Genomic DNA, 23,295 nt, shown 5'->3' with positions numbered 1-23,295 from the left:
AAGTACTCTACTTTGGATTGTTTCTTTTGGATTGTTTCTAGAAAGGGCTGATTGTATACGATGTACAAAGTCCAGCTAGCTCAAAAGTTTTGTAGGTCTGCATAATTACACTAAAAAATAGCAAATATTTCAATGAATTTTGTAGTTAGAATATGCAGCACCTTACTGTGATGGTAAGTGTACTAATCTGTGCTTGACTTTAAGCAGAGACAGGGGACAACCATTTACAACATTCGCTGTAGTAAGGCAGGTGGAGTTACACAATAAGTATACTTTGCATCACATTGCATGGATCAATGTTGTAAACTGACAGCAGTGGGAAAAGTGTTGGCAGAGGAAGCCCGTAAAAGAAACAGTATAGTTAGACACTTTATGCTTGTCACTTCCACAGTAAAAGAAACTGGGGTGGTTAGCTGAATGCAACAGGTATATAAGGGCATTGGATAACTGCCTTTTCCACTATACTAATAATGCTAGTGGCTGGCTTCTTTCAAGAATTCATGGCTTATATCAGCTCTTGCTCGATGCACTCTGTATGCCACCATCATTAAATGATGTCATTTAAAGTATCGGTTGGTATCAGACATTTATAACTTACCGATACAAATCCAGCACATGTACTACCAAAATAGGGCCAATACTGGTACCACTATCGGTGCATCACTGTGTAAAATTACCAGTTAAAAAGTCAGTACGGGTGAATTCTTGCTTCAACGCATAAAACTGTCACCAACGTGGTTAAGGATAACAGGTTGTACTTTTAGGGTTTGTCCACCCATGTAATCAATTTCTCCAATAGACTGTTATATGGAGTCCACATTATGCCTTAACCAACAATGAATAGATGTCACTGTGGCAACATTACAACAATACGGGTGGCATTGTACAGGGCAATTCAAGGGCTTTCTTATTTATTTTATTAAATGCTGTCCCACTAGGGACCTGTGAGGAGGCTTTGTTGTTGATGTGCTGCAGAGAGTATGGGTGCTAATGCCTGTACTTTTGTGTTCTTTTGCAAAATGCATGCATTTTGTATTTGCCAAGGAATTGCAAGGAATAACAAGGTTTTTGAATCAGCTTGTTTGACACTGGGGTTAAAAAAGCAGACTTTATTGTATAATTCTTCAGGGTAAAACTTCGTATTCTGTGAAAAATATTAGACGATTGATTATGCACCTATCAATGTCACGTCCCACCTACCCCAGGTCGGGCAGAGGTGGGGATTTGCAAATACTAGATGACAAATTCAGGACAACTTCGAGTTACAAATCCCCTACTAATTTGTATTATTTAGGCCCCTATTTGGTGCTTATTAGTTTCTCATCCAGTCTTTTTAATATTATTATGTGGGCGGGAGGGTATTACCATTAGGCCATTATATTATTAATACACTGATGTACAGACCTTGTCCAAATTGTCTTCCTTTCCTCCCACAAACTAACATTAATTTTTAGTTGCAATCATGCTCTATCGACTTCATCATAGCTAGCAGGATTTCAGTTGACTTGAAAAACAGTCGAAAATAGAATCCACTGCAGTAATTTGCCAAGGAAACAACAGTACTCCTGGTGCACTTTAGTGTTGATTAAAAAACGTCATCGCGTTTCAATGCAAATTATGACGGTTTGGTATCAAGTGTTCTTGAGCATGCACAGAGTAAATAATGGCTTACCATACAGTAGCCAAAGAAGGATGTGGGTGGTGGATGAGAAACTAATAATCACCAAATAGGGGCCTTATCCTGAGAATCACTAATAATATGGCCAAGTATGGCTATTCGTGTTGCAAATGTGGGGATAAGTTTGGGTGACGAATCCCCTACAAATCCCCACCTGCTGCCTGACCTGGGGTAGGTGGGGCGTGACATTGATAGGTGTGTTCTGCCCAATACGCGTATTTTGTCCCGTACACGTATGGGACATCCCATATACATAAATTTGTATGGGATTCCCCTATGCGTATGGGACGGTCTGCTGTCACATATACATATATCCTTAAAAGGTAGACTAATACTAATGTTTAGTCACTGTACAGTAGAATATCAATAATCTAGACGGCTATAGCTGCAATTGCATGAGCACTGCACAATGCCATTCTCTCAACTATGTTAATCTGAGTGTGAGTGCATTGTACCTATATAATTATGTAACGTACATATACACACCCCCTTCCTTTAGGCCACTCCAGTCGGTAATTATGTCACTACCCGCATGCTTTTTTGAAGGATGTGAAATGTATGGAAAAAATGCCAGCATCATGCAGCTTTTAGAAAAATTCAGATTCAGAAATAAACATTGGGCTGCAACAAGTATGCTAAGTCTATCTGTATCAGCGTTGAAACCGGGTCGAGTCATCCGGGTCACATTTTCTCCGGGTCATCCAGGTCTGACCCGGTTTACAATTTATCCGGGTCTGATCCGGATTGGATCACGTGAGAAACGAAATTGTTCGTTTGACGATGTGGAAACTTATAAACACTATCGCGTAGCTCTTTTGTGAGCCACGCCCACTTATCGCATTACCAACATACGTTCAGCCACGCCCATTTGTTAGTAAGTGTAGTATGTAGCACGAAACTGAGGGTATCTATGGTGAGGGGTAGCTATTGTCAGTAGGTGAAGACCCTTTTTTTTTTTTTTTTTTTGGTCTTCAACCTACAGCTAGGCTGAAGTTACAATATTTACTCAACATGAATCGAACGCTCAAAATGTAGACTCGTTCGCTCGCTCGAGACTAGCCAAAACACGTCTCGGCTTTAATTAATCCGGGTCAATCCGGGTCACATCCGGGTCTGACCCGGATTGCTATCTGGGTCAGCAGTAGTGACCCGGTTTCAACGTTGATCTGTATAGGTGTCATACAACAGTGAAAACCTGCTACAAGAAATGTGCATACTATATAGACTACGGATCGATATAATCAGTCAGTCACTCTAACTAAGCAGTCACTTCATTGTTGCTTAGTTGCTGAATTATCCCCACCCACATCTAAAACTAAATTTCAAAGGACCAGAAAGATGGAGTGGCCTTATGTGCATGACAGCAACATTTCTGTCTACTATAGGCACCTATCAATTTTATTCCCCACTGGCCTACCCCTGGTCTGGCAGAAGTGGGATTTGCAAATGTGGACACAGCTTCATGTGCTGTTTTTTATATACCCAAATATACAAAAGGCTAAGCCTGTACAAAGTTTACATCCGCCTGCAACACGCAGGAGTCAACAGGAACTCTCGTTTATAAAAATCCCTCCTATATCATTAACTATACCGATACCCATGGCCACTCGTTTACATAGGCAAAACATAAATTAGCAGGGCTGGGGGAAGCATCAAATTATTGGTCAGGCAAAACTATAAAAATAGCTTGGTAATGGTAAATTTTCATGACTAACTTACTGTTACTGGCAGTAAAATATTGGTCAGGCTCTTGCCTGGGCACTTCCCCCAGCCCCAAAATTAATATAAACCGAAGGATTGCATGGAGGCAGCTAACTATAGCTACCGGAATACTTGCGTAGGGTAACTCATATGGGATGCCCATACGCGTAAGGGACATAAAGTTAGCCCATACATGGATGGGATATCCCGTACGCGTATGGGATAAAATATGCATATTGGGCAGAACAGGTGCATAATTATCAATGTCAAGCCCCACCTACCCCAGGTCAGGCAGAGGTGGGGATTGGTGAGGATTTGCAAATGCTAGATGACAAATTCCCCCCTCCCCCCTGGGGACAGCTTCGAGTTACAAATCCCCTACTAATTCGTATTATTTACTAGATGAATAAAAAATTGGAAATTTTAAAATGGGAATAGGGATCGCTGAAAAAAGCCACGAAACAAGAAGGGATCGCTGGGGTGGTAATGTAAACCACAAATCCCTATTTTGACTCTCTGTCATAAATCTTTAGTTACATGTTCTGTCATTTTGAAGTGAGTCAAAATAGGGATTTGTGGTTTACATTACCACCCCAGCGATCCCTTCTTGTTTCGTGGCTTTTTCAGCGATCCCTATTCCCATTTTAAAATTTCCAATTTTTTATTCATCTAGTTTGTGTACTTTTTATTAATCCAGTAATGGATTATGAAGAAGACTGTTGTGAATAGTGTAATTTTGCATTCTGCATAGTAACACCGTCAACATTTCAGTACACACTTGAAACTGATCAAATTGCAGTGTGCATACAGACTGAGAGTCTCCTAATATGAGCTACAATTCACATTACTGGTGCCTTTAATAGCTGTCAAATTCAGTGCAAGAATTGTAATTATACACTTGACTGCATTATTAGAGTATTTACATGACTGCTCTATTAGAGTATTTAATCTGGATAACCCGCCCACGAACAATAATCACGGAGCGGAAAAAACCACCTTGCAACAAAGCCATCAGCCCAGATTAAGCTTCTGGCCTATACTGAGTCTAATAAAGACAGATTCTATTAGCCACAAGCAGCGCACACCAAAAAACTAAACTTTGAGTGCGATCTTGTATGGCTTCTTGGGCGTAATGGTGTTTGGGTAAGAAGAAACAAAGATGGTTGGGGCTGTTGGTTTGGCTGTTTCCATCCGAAAATGAAATCAAAAATAGGTCATGGACATGAAGAAGGACTCAGTAAGCATGGCTATATAGTTTTTAGCACAAAAAAGTGGATAACTTTTGCTGTACATGAGTGAAACAAAACAATATAATAATAACTAGACGTATTAAAAATTTAAAATTTAAAATAAGAAATAGGGATCGCTGAAAAAAGCCACGAAACAAGAAGGGATCGCTGGGGGTGGTAATGTAAACCACAAATCCCTATTTTGATTCTCTGTCATAAATTTTTAGTTACATGCTCTGTCAATTTGAAGTGAGTCAAAATAGGAGTTTGTGGTTTACATTACCACCGACAGAGTCAAAATAGGGATTTGTGGTTTACATTACCACCCCCAGCGATCCCTTCTTGTTTTGTGGCTTTTTTCAGCGATCCCTATTTCTTATTTTAAATTTTTAATATGTCTAGTTTGTGTACTTTTTTCCAAATCCATTTATGGATTATAAGTTAATTGGCACATTAGTGTAGTAAGCTAACAGAGATTCCTCAGTTTAAAAGGTTAACTCAATAACTAGATGTCATAATGCATTATTAATTTTGTATTTATAGAGAGTCAAAATAGGGATTTGTGGTTTACATTACCATTCCAGCAAAATTTTTAATATGTCTAATTTGTGTACTTTATTCCAAATCCATTTACGGATTATAAGCTAATTGATACATTAGTGTAGTAAGCTAACAGAGATTCCTTAGTTTAAAAGGCTAACTCATTAGATATGTTAATGCAATATTAATTTTGTAATCTATGATAAAGACTGTATTTTCATCCTGATTTGTACACACACAAAATATAAAGCAGGATACATTAATTCCCAGTCTATACTCAGTGTTTGAGCCATCATCGTCACACTTGGTGCCGTTGCTGAAAACACACTGCTATATGAGCTACCTACCAGTCAGAAGAATTACTGATTGCGCACCTATCATACAGGAGACAGTGTTGATGACAGCACAGGAGACTTGAAGAAGAACAAGATGTCTTAGGTGTTTATTCTAACAGAAGGACAAGAATGAAACTCTATGATACAATTTATAAAAATGGTAACTGTTAGTGTTATAATTCCTGTAGAGTCCAATTTTTTTTTCAAAAGAGAAGATAAATTTTCACGTGATATAACGATGCATACATCAAGCACGTGCATTATAGGTGTAGAGTTGTCTAGCAAATAGGTAGTGAAGAGATAGCTATATACATTGTAGCTGTAGTGCTATTATTGTAGCGATATCGATGACGCTTTACAACACCTTTGTATAAATGCACGTATGAACAGGGCTGAATACAGCAGCAACACTGTGAGTTGGTATTAATCAAGCAAATAAGAGATGGCTAGGCTTGGCCGAAAAGTCTTCCTATGCCGGTGTCTGCATGTACAAATCACAATGTCACTACTAGTGGCCAGTGCATGGCGTAGCCAGTCTTACATGATTACCGCATATTGAGTTTTAATTGCCAGGACTTAGACTGGGCTCTAGCCCTGGAAAGCCTAGGTGTAGCCTGCTAGCAGCAGTGTGTCATAACGTGGAACACCATAGGTATAGTCAGCAAAGTCTGGTTAGCATGTGGTCATAGCTAAATGTTTGCAACTGTCAATGTCACTAGCTGATCGGAGAATGTGCTAAAATAAGTGCACAGTAGCTAGTTAGTGACATAAGCACAGTAGCACACAATCCTCCCATATAAGACTGTCAGGCTTCACATTCTGTAAGTTGTTTATCCCATCCAAGAACAGCTTATAGCTGTAAAAAAGGCCGCGTCCAAGTAAAGCAGAGTTAACTGCGACAAAAAGTAATGATATCATAATGCGGCCATGTACGAGGTGTGCAAGTTGTAAAATTCACATTAGCTAATCAGATAATACAATGTTATTGTTAAAGTGCTAATGAGAACTATGTGCTGCCAGTTTATAAGTGTGTGAGCATCTTCATAAATGCCACACAAATTTAATTCTCAATAAAGCAATGTGTATAAATTCTCTGATAGCAATAAATAGTTTGAGTTTGGCCACCTTTCCTTTGTTCGTAGCATTGCCGTATACAGGAAAGGCGGCCAAACTCAAACTATTTATTGCTATCAGAGAATCTATACACATTGCTTTATTGAGAATTAAATTTATGTGGTATTTATGAAGATGCTCACACACTTATAAACTAGCAGCATCACATAGTTCTCATTAACACTTTAACAATAACATTGTATTATCTGATTAGCTAATATGAATTTTACAACTTGCACACCTCGTACATGGCCACATTATGATATCATTACTTTTAGTCGCAGTTAACTCTGCTTTACTTGGACGCGCACTTTTTTACAGCTATAAGCTGTTTTTGTATGGGATTTCAATACTTTTTGTTAGAATAAGCAATGCACTGTTGATAACAGTAGGTGAGTTTCCATGGTTTTGACAGAAACCCCAGATTACAGTGACAGAATATTAAAATATAACTGTAATTTTAGTGGCCAGGGCCGCCCACATGGGGGGGGGGGGGGTATTTTCCCCCTGCCCCAGCCCAAAAGGGGCCCCTTGATTGCCTGTTTAAAGAAAGATCGATATACTCTAATAGAGCAGTCAGGATCTAGACCCTTCCTTGCCCCTGGGCCCCTCTTTAACTCTTTTCCCTGGGCCCCCTAATTTCTCTGGGCGGCCCTGTTAGTGGCATGCAACTGCAGTCAACTAACACCCATTTTAACTAGTAAACTCTTAATAACACTTTGCCTTTCATCTTGTACTGCATTAAAACGATCAAAATACTCTATTAGAGCAGTCACAAAATAGCTGTAACACTGCAATCAATATTTAACATAGTTACAACTTCTGCTTAGCATTGGATTGTATAGTTTAAATTACTAGCTACTTACAGACTTTACAATATAAAAATATGGCACTTGTAGAAATGTGACTGTTCTATTAGAGTATCTCGATCTACTTCAAGCATTGACTAATTCAAGTGAAGAAGCTACGCCCCTGCCAAGAGATCTTGTGAAATGAAATGAGAATAGTAAAGAAAAGGCAAGTATGTACAGAGACAATAGAGGGGCACATAATTATGTCCTGTTGTAAATAAACGCCTTTAAAATTTATATTACTACTAAATAAGCGCACCAGAATAGGCTTGTGAGGCTGTTGTCTCCAAGGTTGTCTTATTACTTGTCTTTTCGTGTTGAAGGGATTTAGTCACAATTGGTGAGTTTAATTATACATGTATTTGTGTTGTAAAACTTAATTGTAAAAAGGCGATTAGCACATATCATGATAAACATGTATTTGTCACAGTAGAGTCTCTCACGAAGTCACGATTATTACCAGACATTGGACCAGGGTAAAAAATTTACTGCTATATTTAGAGGTTGTAGCGTTTGTATATCTTAGTATCTTAATAAATAATCCTCCATGATCACTAATCACTAATAGTACAGTGAAAGCTGGTCAGTATTCAGGCCGTAGGGACAAAAATTTTCTGACCTAGCTTTTTAAAGAGGTGGCTGCATTTTGCACCTTAAAAAAAGGTAAGAAGCATACTGTTCTAACTGGCTATAGAGATGGATTTAGTGTGTGACAACGTATGAGACAGTGAGTGCTGGCAGCAAGGGGGCAGCCAATCTGTTAGAGCACCAAAGGCACTGCTTCAGACTTAGGCAGTTGGCTGTCAGCCCAAAGTGTAAAAAGTTTCACTATTGGTCCTTATAAGCTCCTGATGAAGAAAGTGATGAAGTCATTATCCATAGGATATATTTTTCACATAACACAGCATTTCAGTGGTTTAGTGGTGACCACAACACTTCCTGAGTTAAACTGTGGTGAGATTTGAGACTACCGGAAGCCTTGGAATGCCTTCAACACATGAAATACCAAATATCTAATGCCTGGCTTTCACCCACAGTGGACCTGTCTTGGTGGCCACTTCTACAGAAGGGAAACAGCTGCCACACAGTCTTTCGAGCGAGCAGCTAGTTTCCACACCCCTTCATTATCAATTTGTAAAATCTTGAACAAAATTGTGTGTACAAGCAAGTGCGATGTTGTGCATTGGCAGTGCCATGTATATGGTTGCTGCCTAGCATTGTACTTATGTGAATTTTACTTTTCGTAACTTTTCTTCAGGTTTACTGATGGGCACTATGAAGCATTGTTGACTGGTCCGTACATAATGTAGTGACTTGAAAACAGTACGTAGCATGTCTTGTATGCACATGTAATGTGTTGTAATGTGTCCACACATCCACACATCTTAGAAATAAATATAAATGTATTCTCTATACTCAGTTCCATTGTGCCACTGGGTCATAAGTGGGTTGAGTATGGATCATCCAGGACATTTGGGTCACATTTTGTCCTAGCCAAGTGGATCTCATCCACTGACAAAATATACAGATCAGATCATGTATATAAATTACGGTGGAACTTGTTTATTGCCACCTTCACTCAATAAGCAGGTAACAGTGTATAAATTCTCAATTGGAATTGGCTTTTCAAGAGTGGTTGTCTTTCTATACTAGTGGCCATTAAGACAGGTTGTACTGATAGAGTGTACATACTAGAGATGCAACAATATCCTCCACTTAGTGTCGTTTGATAGTGATGCAATGGAGACTATGTATTGTTGCATTTAAATACTATGCTATTATATTGCAACTCTAGCAGGTATTTATAACAAGAATGTTTGTTAACTGTTTAGACATACTGGAGCCACACCCACTCATCTAAATTCTACAAATGGAGGCATACCAACTTGTCATCATACTTACGTGTTACTCCCATTGTGCTTGGATTGGATGAATATACATGCCGTCATGTGAGACTTGCTACCATGGCGGGCCACTGGAAAACATTTCATAGCTGTTATATTACAGTCATTATTGTACAATTCTTACATTATTGTTATGAAAAGTGTTTGGCATTCATGTGTCCTCTGTATGTTGTAATTACATGTATAATTTTTGTGTGGGGGTGCTATAAAATGTAATAATGCATGGTGATAATTGGCTAGCTACATGTGCTAATTACTCGCAGCTTGTGTCAAAATCTGGTAACCGCAGTTGTATTGTGTCATTCTTTAAGCTGCACCCTTAGAGGACAAATTACGTCACGGTGGGGGCGACTAAATTTGTTAAAAACGCCCAACGATGGTATGCAGCACCATAGATTATATCTGTGGACTATAATCTATGGCAACACACTTCTTTGTGGCTTTATGCACTGATTAACTACATAGAGTGCCAGTTCATCAATACCCAGTGACCGCAGTTGTGCTCTGCGTCATTCTTTAAATTCCGAGTAAAATTTTTAGAGAGAGCAAATTACGTGGGGGCGACTAAATTCAAATTTCAAACTAGCCATTCTCGAAAACATATGTTTCAATCTAAACGAAACTTTTAGAACAGTTTAAAGACACATTGCCCTACATGCCAAGCGAGTATTGCGGAAAACAACAATCTGGGTTTTGTATTTGGCCTCTAGGTAGACTGAGGACGACTGAAACTTCGTTTGGTGCTGAAATTACGACTGTAGGATAATCATGTATGGTGAAATCGACGATGTGAATCTTGAGGCGATTGAGTGAATACTGAAGCGATAGCAGGGCAATCAATGTTTGGAATGCACAAAGGAACGCAAGGCATACACCTGCGGTTGCGTCTAACCGCATGCGATAAAAAAAAAAAATGAAACTTCCCCTTTGATGTCGGCAATCTCGATCACGAAACAATCGGCATGGATTTGCTTCACTGCTTGTGTGGTAGTTACTAGTGACACGATGAGTTCAACTCTAAGAGTTTCAGAGGGATAGCGTAAGTGGCGGGTGAGTTACAGGACGGCCGAATTTGACAACGTTCGTTCCTGTAAAATCCTCACGTAGTGGTCGCGTCATTTATTGTCTGCGGCGCGCGTTTCTGCTTTACTGGCCGCAACTCACTACCGTGAGTCTTGATGACATGGACACCATATGGGAGGGTTGTTGATGATATGTGGTTAGACCACAAAATATTTTAAATGGTAGAGTTGTAATGAACACCCCACCCAACCTTTTTTGCGTGTGAAAAGCAGCCATGATATCAGCGCTACCATTTATCTTCCACCTATAATGGACAAACAAAGCACTCACTGTGATGGCTAGGAAGAAGAATAAACTGGATGCCTTGCATGTGCGCTTGAATGGCTTCTCATAGTGAAGACGGGCAACTCACTAGAGACCCTATTATGGCGATCTTGTAAGGTAAAAGAGTGCTGCATAAAAGAGTGCTGCACAACTTCAATCTGCCATCTATTAACGTTATAAATACCATAGTCTAACAATACACATCCTGAGTACACAAGATCCCGTAATTTTGTTCTTCTACGGCTTCTTCCGTATACGGAACAGCAGGTGATGGTGAAGAAGAACTTAGAAATTTATTGAGGTGGAGATCTGTGGAGTACGGGTTAATTAATGGGTCATGGGCACGCGGAAGGACTCAGTGAGTAAGGCTGTGTAGTTTTTATCGCGAAAAAATGGAAGCCTTGGGCTGTACACGAGTGAAACAAAATAATAATATGAATAGCTAATATGAACAATTCACGTAAAATTCGCAATTTTTGAATATTTCCAAATTTCGTCTAGACCATTTTTACTGCTATATCACCATTTGTCTGAGTTCAGTGTTTGATAATAAGCCTTCTGAGTGTTGTTTTATGCTTGAGTCTGCTTTCTAAGGCTGGTTTTAGGTGACTGCTCTATTAGGATTTCAAAAATTCCACTGCGATCCCTATTATGAACCCACTATCGTGGTTCATGATATGAACAAAATGGCAAATTTCAGTTTTGTCCCAAATACACATATTGTTTCCTTTTCACTTGATACTTACTAGTGGACCAATACTCATTGCAAATAACCACCAGAGGGTGGTTTTGAGTTGAAGGATGCTTTCCAAGGTGGTTTTTAGGTAGGGTCCGCAACGTGAAAAATGAAGTTGCAAGAAACAAATCCCCGACTATCGTAGTATGTTACCCTTAGTGCCCCATCACTAATACCACCCTTGGTTTGAAACTGAGTTCCCTTGTTGGAGAGACACGCAGATCAGTTTTAATATCTCACGTGATTAATCTTTATTATTATTATTATTGTTAATTAGCAAAGCCCACTAGGGGCAACACGCTAATGAGCATTACAATCACATATTATATTACTTAAAGCGTTCTTAAATGTTTCGAGATCTATTGTGTCGATGTTAGGAATTTGAAGGGAGTTTCATTGAATAATTGCTCGTGGGAGGAAGGAGTATTTGTACACATCAATTCTTGTTTGCAATTGAGTTAGCTTGAGAGGATGTTGAGCACGGGTGTAGGACACTGGAGTTGGTGATGGTATGCAATGATCAGGTATTGCTAGTAAGTTCCTGACAATCTTGAATAGGAAGGTGAGTCTAGCAATTGTTCTTCTGTTTTGAAGTGTAGGCCATTCAAGACTGGATAACATGTCTGTGATGCTATCATGGTTCTGTGCACTCCAAAGAAGACATCCAGAGCTCCCAGATTCTGATCATGAGTGTGATATCAAGTGTTGTTGGCCTACCAAACCATACATAGAAGTGAGTAAAACTTTGCCTGTGTTTTCCACGGAGGCTGATTTTCTGCTGATGGGTCGAGAAAATTTTTCGTTCGAGGTGCTCTACCAGCCAAGAGAATAGAAGCCAATCCTATCACATAAGATGGTAATGAAGTTGGATGTATAAGTATTCTACACACCAAGTTTGAAAGAGCTGCAACCTTTCTAACCATCTGGCTGGCAGAGATGAAATTTTCAGTGTAATGACCCTCAACGATTTTGGTGGGTTGCCTCCTTCCTACTGTTACAAACTGTCTTCCTAGGAGCTTTAAATCAGGGGAAGATCCAGGAGAACATCTGAGGTTTCTAGGAAATGGTCAAATCCTTGACTTTTAAAGTTAAAAGGCCATTGCAAGCTACTACTCTAATAGAACATTCATTCTATTAGAACAACCATGACATTTTCCATCTACTATTGGTTGTGTTAATTGAACAGCTGTAGACAAGTTGCTTAATCAATAAAAGTTGCACAGTCATTAATAATAGTTGTATAAAAATATAGAATATAGATACAAACCAAAGGCCTGGTGTGTGTGTGTGTGTGTGTGTGTGTGTGTGTGTGTGTGTGTGTGTGTGTGTGTGTGTGTGTGTGTGTGTGTGTGTGTGTGTGTGTGTGTGTGTGTGTGTGTGTGTGTGTGTGTGTGTGTGTGTGTGTGTGACTGAATGTATGCATGTATGTCAATAATCCTGCATATAACCTAGCTGGCAACTTATTCAATGAATGTTTAGGGCAAGGCTATAGCTTTAAATCACACTGAAGAACACAACTATGTATAATCTGCAATGTTTGAGGTGCATATTGTACTTTGACACCCTCATGCAGTGTGGTTGGGTGATTTTTGTACAAGTAGTCTTTCAGGGATGGCATCCCAAACATCCTGCAATGTACATGATGATAGAATCGCTGCTAGTTTTCGCTAATTGTTGACATGTGTAGTTACATACACACTTACAGTAGTTATAATTGTCAGAGTGCATCAGCTATAGTTTCATTTGAAACAATGTGGTATATACTTCACAGTGTTAATTTATAGCATTACAATTTCCATTTTGTCATTACCACTCTCAATCAAGGTGTTAAATCACAAAAGTCTTCTAGGATGGAATCCCAGACTCCTGCCATGTAGTTGATTTCATGCTAGGACCAGCACACTCTAAGTGTTGCACTTCCCTGTTGCACTCATCATCTCACTCACATTACTTTGGAAAGCAGCCACCAAAACTGAATTGTTCATGATAGCTGTGAATCTAATGATAGTTCATGGAATGATTGGCAGTATGATTTTAATGCAGGAATAGTAAGGGCGGATGAGACACCTTTATTTAGAGGGGAGGGGCTGGGGTCTAGATCAATGATGCCATGGTCTAGCTGTAAGTTGAAGACCAAAAAATGGTCACTACTTACTGGCAATAGTTGCCCTCCACCAACTAGACTACATCTCCTTATTTACAACTACATATACGTAGCTTGCTACACTGCTCCTCTAACAGCTCTATAGGAATATTTTGACTGCTCTATTAGAATATCTCAATGTTGACTGCTCTATTATAGTATCTCAAATTATTGATGCTATTGAGCTAATCTCTCCATCACAGCTACAGATAATTTTGGGGGGGGGCTACAGCTCCCCATAATTTTTTTTTTCAGGGGCTACAGCTCCCCCTTCTCAACTGCCCCTGACTGGAATAGACTGTTTTACCATAAAGTTGTGTTAACAACTTTCAAGTGTAGCACAATAAGCACATAGCTACTAAACTTATAACTATGAGCATAAGTAAGCATGTTTATCACTGCAAATATTCCTTAATAATTAACTCTATAATAATATTCAGTAGTTGCATTGTGCTCAAGAAGTAGACAAACTGCCAGGTCTTTCATTCCTTATTCCAGTTCCTGCATCCATTTTCCACATCCTATTAAACTATGCAGTGAGGTGTACTGTACATTAACCTACCCGCATGCTAGGTCACTTCAAGAACAAATGTGTGATTAGTCTATTACACACATGTAGTTTACAGTACAATATCCATGGTAGACAATAAACAAATCATACATGTGTATGACCATAAGTTTAAATAAATAAACTCAATCATCACTTTTTCATCCATCAATACTATTAATATTGTGCAAGCTTGTAATCAATTATTTCTTTACAAACTAGTTAGCTGAATTGATACCCCAAATGATTCGTATGCTTTTTACTCAGTTCTGCATGGCCATGCATTTATTTAACTTTGATGACAGCTTCTTACAGCTGCAGTCAACAATCAATGGAACAAACAATCATTGAGGGGAACATAGGCAGAGATGCAAAATTAATAGATCTAGATGAACAGAAATTTGGCTTTATTAAAACAGATAACATTGCAGATTGATGAAGATAAGTTTGTTATTTTGAACGGGTATTGTTACACAGAGCATTCCAATGCATATGGACCTGTGACATGCAGAAACCAATATTTAAATGTATTCTTTGGACAATAAAGTACACTAACATGTTCAAGGAATTATTCGACCACGCACATCTCCTTACATTTAATTATCAAGTGCTTGCAGTTGAATGTAAAAAGTTCCACTTTAATTAGCCCATGTGGACACAGATTCCATCTGGATGCATGCCCCAGGGATCTGAGACAGTACTTTGGGTGGCCATTTTTACTTTAAAAATTAAGCAGCTACTAACAGTTGTGATTGCTCTATTAGAATGATTCAGAGCACATTGATCTTTTGCTACAAGAATAGACCACAAAACTGGGGGACCATGGCCTTGTGGTTCCTTGTCCTATTTTCACTATCTGTGTAAAACATGATAAAAGGACACTGTAAAGACATGCAATCTATTGGTCTACTACACCTATAAAGTAGTAAACTATTCACATTGACATATAAAACTGTAAAGCTCTGCTTTACCTCTATCTCAGTCATGAATCAATAATCTCATAGGCCATATACACAGCAGCATTAGGGTATTATGGAATTACCTGCATTACTGAGTTGTTATTTGCTTAGGCAGTTGCACAAGATAGATAACTATTATTGTTAATTTTTGTATAGAAAACCAGGTACGTAAAATGTGAGGTACCTGGAGCTGGTCCTGCAACAGAGTACTCCATCTGATACAATATGATTAGTTCATAGCAAATGAATGGAATTCAAATACCATTGGACTCTCCAGCAACTGCATCTTCAGATTTAAATGTCCATAAAATACAGACTTCCAAGCAATCTATACAGCTGTTCAATTGACACAACCAAGAGCAGACGGTAAATGTAGTGACTACATGGTTTTCCTTATAGAGTACTGGATGTTTTATTAGAGTAGTAGCTTCCAATGATCTTTTAACTTTAAAAATCAAGGATTTTACCACTTCTTAGAAACCTCAGATACTCTTCTGAATCTTCCCCTGATTTAAAGCTCCTAGGAAGACAGTTTGTAACAGTAGGAAGGAGGCAACCTACCAAAATCATTGAAGATCATTGTGCTGAAAATTTCATCTCTGCCAGCCAGATGGTTAGAAAGGTCGCAGTTCTTTCAAACTTGGTGTGTAGAATACTTATACATCCAACTTCGTTACCATCTTATGTGATAGGATTGGCTTCTCTTCTCTTGGCTGGTAGAGCACCTCGAACGAAAAATTTTCTCGACCCATCAGCAGAAAATCAGCCTCCGTGGAAAACACAGGCAAAGTTTTACTCACTTCTATGTATGGTTTGATAGGCCAACAACACTTGATATCACACTCAGAATCTGGGAGCTCTGGACGTCTTATTTGGAGCGCACAGAATAAAAATCTATCACGTGACATATAAAAATCCGCGTGTTGCTCCAACAAGGGAACTCAGTTTCAAACCAAGGGTGGTATTAGCGATGGGGCACTAAGGCCAACATGCTACAATAGTCGGGGATTTGTTTCTTGCAACTTCATTTTTCACATTGTGGACCCTATTTTAGGCATGCGTTCTATTAGAGTTTTTGCAAAAAACATGAGCGATCTCTATATGAACCCACTATCGTGGTTCATGATGAGCAAAACGGCAAATTTCAGTTTTGTCCCAAATACACATACTGTTTCCTTTTCACTTGATACTTACTAGTGGACCTATACCCATTGCATTTTTGAGTTGGAGGATGCTAGTTTTTAGGCGTGCGTTCTATTCAAGTTTTTGCAAAAAAAACATGGGCGATCCCTATTATGAACCCACTATCTAGTCTGGTGCCGCCCGCCCCTTCGCATAAAGTAAGGGTCTGGTGAAATACAGATACTAAATCATTTCTAGCGCCCAGATTCGGCGCTAGCCAATTAGTGCATGCCAATGACGTTCACACAGAAATCGCCTTGGCAACACAATGCTTTTGTTCGAATTGAAGTGCAATCATCTGACGTAACAAGCATTACGTGCGCTGTCTAAATGAATTCCTTTTGAAATGATTAGGTATTTGTATTTCACCAGACCCTTACTTTTTGAGAAGGGACGGGCGGCGCCAGACTACCCACTATCGTGGTTCATGATAACGGGAATCACTGACATTATGGCCAAGTATGGCTATTTGTGTTGCAAATGCCCCTACCCTGGGGACGAGTTTGAGTGACGAATCCCCTACAATCCCCACCCGCTGCCCGACCTGGGAGTAGGTGGGGCGTGACATCGATAGATGCATTATGGCTTCAAGTTATGGCTTCATTTACAGAGTAGTTTTGATACGTTGTACATATAATATACCACCAAACAGTAAATGATCACTTACTTCAGTACCGAAAAGCAGCAATCAACTCTTCGCTCGTTCCCCGTGACTTTTTGTTCTCTCTTTGCTGTTACCCTGGTTACTGATTGCGCGTGATCAGGTCACGCGGGCGCAGGAGTGGGCAGGTACAGTGCAAGTCGGCCTGATTTTAATGTCAAGAGACCAGTGAGTTTGTATTGAATACAGTCAGCCTTTATTATATACTGCATGATGTCGCGAGGCAAACTGCATGCTAACTCAGTAGTAGTGTTAATGACCTACGGTATGTCACGCTGGCCGGTTTCAAAAGTAATTGCTGAGTTTCTTCAAATTTACGGTTGTCTTGACTGTAAGTTGTGACGAGTGACTAGGAATGGCAGTGGACTATAAAAGAAACTTATTGGATAATAAAATAGGCCAGTGTGAGGCGGGGTGCCGGTGAGGCATGCGAGGTCCGAGACTCGGATATCGCCGAGCTGCTAGTGACAGAGATTATAGAGGGGCGAGTGGTTCACCAGCTATAAGTATAGGGGCTAAAGGAGCGTACTGATCTTGACAACATGATTCTTTCAGGCTTGTAAAGCAGTTGTATTACATTGTTATTATAAAGGAGTATATGTCATATGACTTCTTTGTAGCTAATTCTCGAATCGACCACAAAAATGTATTACAACATCTCATTCATAAACTAAGTTCCGTTTTGTGGTGTAGAGAGCAGTTTCAATACCAAACATGACACTAACACGTGTTACTGGTTAGTAGTAGATGTACTGCTACAAAATTTAAGGTTTGGTTATTCATCCTGAATGTACTGATGTGTATATAGAGTGGTAACAGCTGAGTTGGTGCACATACTATTGGTGCACGAGTAACTCTTGTATGGTTTTTGCTTCAAACTTGTCTTAATAACTCTTACTATCAGCATAATACCTCGTATGTCAGTTGGAGACTTTAAAAGCCACCTGATCCATCCGTGTTTCGTGTCCTAACAAGCCTTCCTACAGAAGTGCATGCACAGCGTAAGGTCACTCCAAATAATTTCTCTGTTTCCTGTCCACAGCTCACATCTAGTTACTGTCAGCTCTGAATATTCCATTATTCCGTATTCTTCCATTATTTCCCAATCATTCTTGCATTCAGTGAAAGCCATCTTGTAACAGTGTCAGCATGTCAGCTCACGTGTCAGCAGTGCTATCAAGTCCACACAAATTCATGTTGTGTTATTTTTATACAACTTAAGGAAGGTACAAGCTTAAGCATGTTTTTATATGCAGCTTTTTTATGGTTGTGCTAGGTAAATAATGGCTTGAAAAGCTGCCAATCTTATAATGGAAATGGACCACCGGCCCGCATGCAATTATGCCTGAGTCCAGAACGGGAAACAGAGAATTTATTTGGAGTGGCCTAACTTTGGGAGAATTGAATAGCTGATTATGTGCAAAGCATGCAAGATTGAGGAGATACCTATTTCCTTGTGCCTAGACCTATGTGTGCCCTTTCTGCAGTTAACTATATAATTCCAAGGCACCTCTCATAATCTTTCACACTTGTCCGAGGGGTAGGTAACGACCTGAAATTTCGTAGATCATCTCTGAAATTATTTCTGAAAGATGAAATATTACCTGAAATTTATGCAGTTTGAAAGATGAAATTTGACGATCGGTAAAATGTAACAAAATTTTACGAAGTCTAAAATTTACGGATTTACTAACTTTGAATTACTGTATTTTATGGAAAAAAATTAGCTGAAATTTGTCTTGAAGGATGAAATATGGGCAGTCATCTTTGAAATTTCGTAGACAATTTTGGCTTGTTACCTACCCCTCGCACTTGTCAAACTGCTATCGAACAGAGTATAACTTTTATCCTCACAAAACTACAATAAACATTAGTGTAACCACAACTTCCTTGGGACGCAAATTTAATGGTGTACTTCTTTAAGAAATTACAACTCAGTTTCTGGTAATTCTGTATGAAGCTTATATGCAGGACATAGAGCAGAAGTTGGGAAATACCATGATGAACGTTATTTGGACATCAGGTTTGTTTTAAACGGATTACAAGGATAAAACAGCTACATGTTTTCAAAAAAAGTGATTGTTACCAAACAACACTTCAGCAAGAAAGAATTATCATTATTATTATTATTATTATTATTATTAGTGCTTTACAGTGACCAGCACAATGAACAGTATAAGGAACTTTTTGTTGTACATCAACTATTGTACTTATCAACATGTCAACATCCTTATGCCCATGCAGTTTTTGCTCCATATCTCGCCCAGCATGGATCAAATTAACTAGCACTGCTCTTATACAACTGTCTTCCTTGCTCCTGATAATGTGATCACATTTAGAAAGACAGTGTCAACAAAGAAACTTGAGGCAAAGTATATGATAAGTTACTTTTACTGTATCATAAGCAAACACATGTAAATAAAGTTTGCTTATAGGTATAGAAAAACTTCTTACTCTCCTTGAACAGGTGAATACATTGGTATACAAATCCCAACTCAGTGGCGGATCTAGAAATTTTCAGAGGGGGTTTCAGGTTCCACTCAACTTGAGCCTAGCTGTAAGTTGAAGACCAAATAAAAAAGGTCACTGCTTGCTGTTGAATGCCTTCAAAGCAAAACTATGAAGTTTCACCAGTAGAAAAAGTCCTAATATAGTACACTGTGTATAACTCATGGTGATTTTATCAACCACACGACGAGTCGAAAATAAATTAAGGGCGCACGCTATTTTCAGAGGGGGTTTCAGCTGAAACCATTGCAACCCCCCTGTATCTGCCACTGCAACTCCATAGACTTGCATAATGTGACTTGTGACTAATGAAGTAAAGCACCTGTATACTTTATGTATACATGCAGTATTAGTTGCTGTAGTGATCAATTGCTTTGCTATACCAACTCTACTCCAAGAGTATTCAACAGATAAGGCTGACAGCCTGGTGGTTTTTCCTTTTAGATTACAAAGCAGTCATAAAAAACTATATGTAGTTGGGTTTTTACTCAGCTGGTCACTTGTACTTCCAGCCAATTTAACCATATTAAGTGCTGCTTCATTGTAAAGTCTGTGTACACAATGGTATAGAGCTTAAATGGTAGCTTGTAGTACCATCAAAATTAGTAATCCCAATAAGTCCTTCAGTTATCAGTGACACCAGCAATGGTCCACATTCTTCATGTTTTAGTTACATGTTTCTGACTTTGTCCCTAGCAGGATAGCATTCACAGAATTATTCGAAACCTCTTTCTTTCATGTCTTGGTAATTGGAATGTGTATTTCAATGATTTATCTTGACTTGTATGTATGCAGGCTCCCACATTTTAAGCTTATAATTCTGCTAGGGTATTTGAAAATAGACACATTATACATAATGCATTTAAGTATGCATTACTTCAAATGCCAGCCATATTAATCACCACAATGTTGTATGTTATTAGGAGGATGCAGTCTTCCAATCGCTTGGTAGTTTTGAGCTCATGTCAAAGGGTGGAATTTTTAAAAGATATCTTTGGAACTGTAACCCCCACCTTGAAAACAGGAAGCATTTTTGGCTTTCGCCATAAAGTATGTGGTAAACTGTATGTGAATATTATTGCATATATAGCCACTGTAATACAATTTCCTACTACAACAACCATATTTGTAAACAGATATTTTAAGGACATTTGAACCACACACTATACACATGTTGCAGTATATAGCTTGTACCATTGGTCTCATTCTGCAGGTTAATTCAGAGGATGCAAGCCCATGTCTCCAACACATTACCATTGCAGCATTGCTGATTTGTGTACTGCACTGTGGCAGTAGTATCATCCGTTACACAATGCATCAGCTTTATATTTTAGGAAAGAAAAGTATTTCAAGGGCAGACAATATGGGAGTTTCCCACTATATAGAAACATACCTTCAAATAAAAGCTAACAGTGATCCTTACTTTTCCCAAGAAATACTGTATAACACTCAACCAAATTCCAGAGTACGGATAAAGTGTATGTTACAACTGTCTTCATTACAAGACCTTGTGATGCCATCAAATATCATGGCGCTAATCAAGAATTTGATTACTTTCAATCCCACAATGGCTTTGGTGCACAGCAGTGCACCAGTCAAACAAGAAATTGCACATGTTTTATTGTTGAGCAATAGTGCAGAATTTGACATGTATACATTTCACTATAATGATCTTTGTTGCTGATATTATGCAGAAGGTTATGAGGATACTTGACACTAGAATTAGCATCAATGTACCAATAGAAAAGGTCTTCGAGATTAAACTAGGTTACATGCTGTACTCTGAAGAACGTGTTTTTGTATATGAGAAAATAATTAAATGTGCGTGTGGGGATCTGCTGTGTGAACCTAGGGATGAAATATATTCTGCGTCACTTGGCACAGAAAAGCACTGTGAAGAAACTAAACAATTTCCGGATGGTTTATACCAAGAAGACAGGGTTGATGATGGCACAGATATCATTTATCACCAGGAAAGTAAAAGGATTTATTTCAAGTTTAAAATTGCCAACTTTGTGTCATTCCTATTGTCATTTTTTGCACTGCTACATGCAGTGTCTGCTCAACCTTCCTTTGACAGTAAGGTGACTGGTTTATTTGCTGAGGAAGATTTATTGTTTTCTAATAACATGATGTGGAAGGCTGGCTGCAACTACCAATATAGCATGTCCAGTTCTATTTCTCAGTCTATAACACCTGTTAATATTGAACTAGATCAGTTTGATGCTCAGTTTGATGGTTCTGGTAATGTTTACTTGCAGTTACAGATCTGTGGGATAAGGAAATCAAATATCCCAAAACAAATTGGTAACTCAAAACTGAATGACGACAATGATTCTGCTGAGGATCAGCATTATGCATGTATTACTTCGCTGTGGCAATGCAGCAAGGACATTATTTGGGATTTTTTTAGAAGAGTGTTTTATGGAAACTTCAAATCCACTGGTAAATACAAAGTTGAATGAGTTTTATAGTGCATAATTCATTCTTTTCACAGGTTTGTCATTATTTGTACGTGTCTCTGATAAGGTTGACAAATATGGGTATGGTCAGGCCCAAGAGATAACCGCACTCACTAGCAGACAAACCCAACTGGTTGAGGTTTCTTTATTGTATGATTTTGCAACATTGTGTCAGTCTAATTCACTGACTGATGTTTGCTTAACTACGGATAAACTAGGGTGTTTGGTAAAAGCCTGTGTCAAGTCAAAGAAAGCTGATTCAGAGCTTGCCTATTTTGCCCACAAACCATTTTTTGTAGCTAAATTATGCGATTTTGCAGAAGACTGCAAGCGACTATGCAGTTGCAAAATCGATGAAATAAATCAGTACAATATTGAGTGTGGCATCAATCAAATTGGCCACACTAGTAGTACTGAGTATCTAGACGGTAGTAATGGAGATGTTATGATACTAGTGCTATTGACAGTTATTGTTGGGGCACTGGTGTTTGCCATTACATTGATGGTTGGTGAAGGTAAGATTCAACCACTATTCTGATTTTAATTTACATTGCTCTTTGTTAGATAAAACTGTTGGAGTTCTAAACCATCCTTTAAATGAAATACTTCAGGTTCTCTGTGAAGAGAAAGGAACTGTTGGAGTTCTAAACTGTCCTTTAAATGAAATACTTCAGGTTCCTTGTCAAGAGGAAGGAATTATCACTAGCTCAGCTCTATGTTATCCAGTACCTAATGTTGTGCCATTGACAGATGTGCCTCAGAGTAAAGTGGTGGTTCATGCCACTTTAGGAGCCACAGGAGTAAGGCCTGGTCTCAATTGTTATATTTTTATTCTTTTTTCTTTCAGTCTGAAATCGTAGAACAGGTGTTGCCTTCAGAATACCTGTTACCTAAACAAGATATATTCAGCAATTTTAAAGCTAAGCACTTTTATACGCAAGGTTCAGAGGTAAGCTGTGCTAACATTTACAACTAATTCACTTCCCATTTCCATAGCTAAGAACTGATGAACGAAAGTACACTTGTGAACATTTATGCTATCCAGTTCAGGAGAAGGTACGGTTAGTGCATAATTATACAGTGATGCTTATTATACTGTAATAAACTTAGGCAAATGGGCATTGTGACATGGCCGCACAGCTTGTCATTGGAAGACTGGTTAGTCTTATTTTTAAAAGAAATACATATATATTACTCATTAAAGGGATATGAGGAGATGGTGTAACTATACTGACTACATTTGAAACTTTGAATAATGCATGTATTTGGCTGACTTCTTGCTTTGTATGAAACTTGCACATTTGCAATAGGGTCAGCTGTATTTTATAAAAGAGACTTGTGCTATATATTGTTTATTATTTATTGTCTCTTATGTGAAATCAATTTTGTTTGATCTATA

At 38.7% G+C, this 23,295-nt stretch overlaps 1 protein-coding gene and 1 long non-coding RNA gene across 3 annotated transcripts; both read left to right on the top strand.

Moving 5' to 3' along the window:
• The first annotated feature begins 7,341 nt into the window (after window positions 1-7,341).
• LOC136248889 (uncharacterized) lies at window positions 7,342-9,569 on the top strand. The gene is made up of 3 exons (XR_010697860.1): window positions 7,342-7,787; window positions 8,706-8,770; window positions 9,280-9,569. It is a non-coding gene; the product is annotated as an uncharacterized lncRNA (long non-coding RNA).
• Window positions 9,570-17,023: 7,454 nt separating this feature from the next.
• Window positions 17,024-23,295, top strand: LOC136248885 (uncharacterized). Of its 2 annotated transcripts, none has more exons than XM_066040718.1 (9): window positions 17,024-17,094; window positions 20,358-20,484; window positions 20,648-21,879; window positions 21,932-22,411; window positions 22,461-22,696; window positions 22,744-22,845; window positions 22,893-22,952; window positions 23,007-23,054; window positions 23,101-23,295. In XM_066040718.1, exons 3-9 carry the CDS (start codon window positions 21,102-21,104, stop codon window positions 23,119-23,121), a joined length of 1,725 nt encoding a protein of 574 aa, XP_065896790.1. In that variant the 5' UTR covers window positions 17,024-17,094; window positions 20,358-20,484; window positions 20,648-21,101; the 3' UTR covers window positions 23,122-23,295. The 2 variants fall into 2 exon arrangements, with proteins under 2 accessions (XP_065896790.1, XP_065896791.1); XM_066040719.1 differs by lacking the exon at window positions 17,024-17,094 and adding an exon at window positions 19,308-19,483.

This window comes from Dysidea avara, chromosome 3 (genome assembly GCF_963678975.1).
Source record: "Dysidea avara chromosome 3, odDysAvar1.4, whole genome shotgun sequence".
Classification (NCBI taxonomy): Eukaryota; Metazoa; Porifera; class Demospongiae; order Dictyoceratida; family Dysideidae; genus Dysidea; species Dysidea avara.
Note: the sequence above shows the minus strand (reverse complement) of the source record. Positions and strands in the feature narration are given on the sequence as shown.

Bases quoted from the DNA above. Each gene is read 5' to 3' on its own strand.
- LOC136248885 (XM_066040718.1), top strand. From the start codon at position 21,102: ATGATCTTTGTTGCTGATATTATGCAGAAGGTTATGAGGATACTTGAC. The intron at 22,953-23,006 runs GTACGGTTAGTG...TAATAAACTTAG, and splicing joins GCTATCCAGTTCAGGAGAAG to GCAAATGGGCATTGTGACAT. The intron at 23,055-23,100 runs GTTAGTCTTATT...TACTCATTAAAG, and splicing joins AGCTTGTCATTGGAAGACTG to GGATATGAGGAGATGGTGTA.